Source organism: Poecilia latipinna, unplaced genomic scaffold (genome assembly GCF_001443285.1).
Source record: "Poecilia latipinna isolate Pla-1442-1.1 unplaced genomic scaffold, P_latipinna-1.0 Scaffold27, whole genome shotgun sequence".
In the NCBI taxonomy this organism is placed as follows: domain Eukaryota; kingdom Metazoa; phylum Chordata; class Actinopteri; order Cyprinodontiformes; family Poeciliidae; genus Poecilia; species Poecilia latipinna.
The window spans coordinates 383,034-388,419 of NW_015112643.1; the positions used below are offsets into that span (position 1 = coordinate 383,034).

The window sequence follows — 5,386 nt, forward strand, 5'->3', positions numbered from 1 at the left end:
CATTCTCAATAATATTCCTAGTTATTAAGATGTATCTAAACACATTTAATTGCCTTCTTGGTCATTTTAATAACATGGTTTAAAGGTAAAAAGGGCACAGTTTAAGGAAACAGTATCCTCTCTTATTACCAAAGTATGTTTTCAATTACTAATGTTACCAGCCTTAAGGATATTTGCTGTATAAATATTTGCATTTGGTACAAAGACATATTAAAAAGTGTATATGTTTACAGTTTGGAGCAAATATTTGCAGTCCTTATCAAGTTGTCTCCTAAACTTCTCAAGAAAATGAATTGGCTTCCTTGAAGGCCCTCTAGTGGAGGAATTTGAAACTGCAAGAGGAATCAGTCAAATAAAAATTCAAAACCAATGCATCTTTTTCTCTCTCTTTTTTTTGCAGACAGTGATTTTAATTTCAGAAAATCACAAGTTCATACACCTGCCATTTTCACTAGAAGTTAAATGCGAGGGTTTCAGAACAGAACAGGCTTCAACGTCTGTTACATGTCAAAGAGCTGCAGAACAGAAACATTGGTTGTGTGTCAAATACAGATATATATTTATATATTTATAAAAAAAAAGAAAATCACCTTGTGACACTACTTTTAGACTACAGTCACAGGTTCAGCAATGTGGACATTTCCATGAACCTGCTAAAAATTTGTCTAACAAGTCAAATACTTGGCTTCTCTTTGACTAGGTATTAGTTACAGAACATGCCTTCGGACACCCATGTTGCTCTGACTTCAGTGATTCATCATTTGAACAGAAAACTATTGGAAATCTGGTACAACCTGTGTGGCATCATGCTTCCCTCTTCAAGCCTACTCAAGCTGGAACAGGTCAAACATAAAATTCATTGTCAAACTAATAAAAAGCAATTAACTGTGGTCTTGTAGTCATAACTATCTATTCAGTGCTTAACTGCTGGGACATTTCTCTTTTAAAATGAGCTATGTAATAAGAAAGTCCAATCTTGATCTTGAAGACGATACTGTTGATGTGCGAAGTGAGCCTCTTGATGACTTTACACAATATTTCTAAGAGAGTAAGGTTTAAGACAGAGGGTCGAAACAATCCATTACGATTAAGTGCTGTAGGTTTGTCCTTCTGGTGGTTGTGGAAGCTTCATATTTTCTTTGGACATCATTAGACGCCTTAACTCTTGAAGAACAATTTTAATGCTATAAGAATTCTGCCATTTTGCTAATATTGGTATGCTACGTGAATCCACCTAGGAGACAAAGAAGGGAAAGGGGGGGATGACAAAAAATAAATAAATCAATTATTTTTTTCTAAGACCTCAGTATAAAACTAGTTATGGACTGAACATAACAAATTAGGGTTTCAAAATTGTTTGTCAAACATTTTCTACAGTTGCATGTCCTTTTTAATACCACAAAAGTAGAGGAATGACCAGAGTTTAATATGCATTATGGCACAACAAGTCAGTTCAGTGACTCACACAGGAAATATTTCTTCTTGAAATATGGCCCAAAAACAAAAATACTGTAATTTTGTGTAAACAAAAGCAGCACCATTTATAAATATGAAAGCAGACAAATTATGGGAAGGATAACTTTTAGGCAGCTGACTGCAGGCTAGTTAGCCAATATCAGTTCGTTATTATGCCTGAGAGATTTGGCCCAGCAGTTTTCAAGGCATCTGCAGTAAGAATGGTCATGTTGCATTTTAACATAATCTGACTACACAGCCACACTTCTTTACAGAAGTTGGGGTCAAGGCTCCACGAAAGGCCATTGCTGTTAGTTGTGCTTTCTTCTTTGCCTTCTTTGTCTTGTTATGATCTAGTGAAAAATAACTTTAAAATCAAGCCCCAGACAGCGGCATTCATCATTGTCTTGTTCTACATTAAGTTCCTTATGTAAGCGCCAAGCCACTCAGGCCTTGAAAACAGACTTTTCTGGGCCACTATTGAATACAAAGGATTTATGAGTTCAACTTGAAAATTACCTGAGAAATATGAATCATCTTCTGACTTAAGATTTCACTGGCAGATTTCAAATGAAATGCCAATTATGTTCTTCATCTGGCAATTATTGTTCATCATAAAAAAAACTGCAGCTCCAATATTTATGAATTTTTAACAGTTTTACCATATTACATTAAATCTGCAATACATTATCAAAATAATTAAGATAAAATTGGCATTTATTTCCGTCTTCAACAAGAATATAACAGTTTCTGCTGCTGGACCTGATAACTGCTCTGACAAAACTTATGGGCACATCAAGTCAAATTTGTTTCTGTAACAGAAATGAGTGAGAACTGATGGTGCCTGTTCAAAAAAAAAAAAAAAAAAAAAAGGGGAAAAATGGTCACATGATGCATTTTAGCTTTAACCTCTAGAACAGTGTTTCTCAACCGTGGACCTCAAGCCACACTTGCCCTGCATGTTTGAAGTTGTTTACCTGTTTTAACATGCCTAATTCAGATTCACTTCAGCTAAAATCTGCTAATCAGCCATCAACTGAAGTCAGGTGTGCTGAAGCAGGGAAACACCTTAAGCATGCAGAGCAGTGTGCCTTCAGGACCAGGGTTTAAAACGCCACTCTGGACTACTGTTGCACAACTGCCTCAAACGGTTTCTGGTGTTAAAGCAAATGTGGCTGTTAATATTTGACACATACCAAGGACTGCATTTAATTAATTTCAGAGACTAATTCTGTGTTTGAAATACTGGAGCAGAATGGATTAGCAACTGTTTGACAACAAAAAAGTTAAAGTGTTAATTTTAAAACGTTAAATTTCAGTGTAAAAACCATTATATTGTTTTCCTATTCAAGGTAATTGTGCTGCAAGAATCTCATAGGCCATGTTCATGTAAAACAACCTATGATCTTTACACCAACACTTCACTTTGTCAGATTTGTGATGAAACTCACCGTCCCATTGGAATTATTTATCCCATTCATGCTAATTTTTGTTACAAATCTAACAGTCGGTGCTGTCTCTGGGTATCTAGGTCCACATTCCACTTTCAGGCTGTATATTCTGTTCTCGTAGTTGGTCTGAAAAACCAAAAGGACAAAAAATTATCAGTTCTAGTACATGCACGGCATGCATATGTACTCTTTAACAGACTGTCTCCCCCCCCCAACCATTATAAACTAGTGAAGCAGATCTGCTTACTCTGGCTGGTCCAATGATCATGCCTGTCCACCTTGTGAGAGTCATGTCTTCATCATCCTCAAGGCCCCAGCTGACTGTGCCATCACCTTCACCCTTCTGGCCCTCTTCAAGCTCTTCCAACAAGCGAAAATTGCGTGGGACTTTAACTCCTAAAGGTAAACAAAGAGTCATATAATCACTTTTATAAGGTCTGTTTATATGATAAGAGAACAAATCAATAAAAATGATCTCACATTTCTTTGTGAACCCTGTGCCATGCAGCTGGATCATTATCCAACATTATAAATTATACAATCAATAGCACGACATCGCATGAATTAATCTGTTGTTGTGGCTGCCACCCAAGCACCTAATGTACCGTACTCCTTTCAGAACAAGCTGTTAAAATTGATAAGTTGTGGCACTTTTGTGAAAAAAAAAATGAAAAAAAAAAATCTATTTTCTAAGATGGAGGATAAAATGACCGTGGATGATATTCTTTGGATTCCTACCAGTCACTGAGAGATGATGGGTCTTATTGATTATTTTATCTGAGTGCAATGCTCTGGGGGGTAACTTATAGCCCTGACAATCATGAAGGTGTTTATTCATCTATCAGAAGAGTCAAAAGCCAAGCACACTCTGACTCAAAGACAGAAAAGGCTTTCTTTAGGCAGGGCTGTGTACTCCAATACAACCACAAACCACCCTGAATGACCAAATACGAGTAAACGCCCAACAAGTCAGGCCTCACTCATCAGGTTGGTCTGGTTTGGCCTCTGGTGTGTGCTTCGACTAACCAGAAAGGGGAAAAAAAGGAAAAAAAAAGATTAATATCAGCTGGTGATCAAAGTGAAGACGATTTTTATCTTAACACCAACTGCTAAGTAGCTGGGCTAAAGCTCATATTTTCCCAGTCAAACATCACAAGCCTAGAGACAGTTTCCAGGTCATCATAACACCCTTCACTGTAGAAGTTATTATTGGTGGAAGTAAAATAAACTGACACACAGCAATTTTCAAAATCAGTGGAGTTCTACAAAATAAAGTTACAGAAAGCACAAAACATTTAAGAAGCAATTAAAAACCAAAAATTCCTGCAGTGATGGAATTATGGCAGATAACAGGAAGACTGAGAAGCTTATTTACAATAAGCTAGTCTGTTTTATACTCCTGAGATTTTGACTCCCCTGTCATGGGGACATGTTGAACTTGGTAAAACCGATCACTATAGAATGAATTGGCTAAATTGTTCTCAGGTCAAAACTTAAAAAAACAACATAGAATTCCAGTGGTGTCAAACTCCAGTCCTCAAGAGGCGCTGTCCTGCGGTTTTTAGATGTGCCACAGGAATGAAATGGCTTAACTACCTCCTTCTTGTGTAGCTAAGTTCTCCAGAGCCTTGCTAATGATCTAATTATTCAATTCAGGTGTGGTGCAGCAGAGGCACATCTCAAAGTTGCAGGGCTGCAGTTTGACACCTGTGAATTAGACTAACAGAGTTGAACCAATAAACTGAAAGCCTAATCAGTAGCTACCCTAGCAAAACAGATTTCTTATTTCAATTTATGACTCATTTCCTTTCAAGTAAGCTTTTCCATTGCTTTGCTGCTTTAAAATGTTCACCTAGTTAAAGGCTTTTGTATCTACTGAGCTTTAAACATGTAACAACAGGATCGACAGATACAAGAAATGACTTGACAGTCTTCAACTCGAGCACAGCTTACAGCACAATTGCTCTCCCAACTGTGGAGTTGCATCAAATTTGATACCAGGTCACTATAGATATCTGATGCTGCTTAACAATGAGCCTTCACAGAATCCTGCTTTTCTGAAAACTCTTTGGAAATGGTCACAAGATCTACAGTACATGGAAGTATAGCGGCGATTTTTAACAAATGAGTCAGGGTCAGTCAACTTCTGAGGGGTGTTGCAACAGCGGACTTCATTCTAACACGGTGCAAAACTTTTCAATCAAGCGTTCGGCTATGGGGTGTGGGAGGTTCTTGGAAGACAGATGATATGTTGGCATCGACTCTGCGGCCTGACAGTGAATGACGAGCTGCTCACAACTTAAGACTGGAGGTGTGGTGGACGTGGAAGAAAAAGCGCTTGCTTATTCAAAGGAAGATCCTGAAACTAGAGTCATACAAAAAGGAAGTGAAAAGAGCTTGTTATTTATGATTATGATGGGAGCAGAAGACCGAACGTGCAAAAATAAAAAATCTCCCCCACCACCACCAGCAAATGATTT

The 5,386-nt window shown here is 37.6% G+C and overlaps 1 protein-coding gene across 2 annotated transcripts in view; it reads right to left on the minus strand.

The window, feature by feature from the left end:
• Window positions 1-382: 382 nt before the first annotated feature.
• ube2v2 (ubiquitin-conjugating enzyme E2 variant 2) overlaps window positions 383-5,386 on the minus strand; it is a 10,187-nt gene continuing 5,183 nt past the window's right edge. The window contains exons 2-4 of one of the 2 annotated variants that reach the window (XM_015038949.1): window positions 3,154-3,302; window positions 2,907-3,032; window positions 383-1,234 (exon numbers count right to left, since the gene is read on the minus strand). In XM_015038949.1, coding sequence (XP_014894435.1) covers window positions 1,088-1,234; window positions 2,907-3,032; window positions 3,154-3,302 — 422 coding nt within the window. In that variant the 3' untranslated portion in view covers window positions 383-1,087. Of the gene's footprint in view, window positions 1,235-2,906; window positions 3,033-3,153; window positions 3,439-5,386 lie in introns of those variants that run through there. The other variant, XM_015038940.1, reaches the window with a different exon arrangement.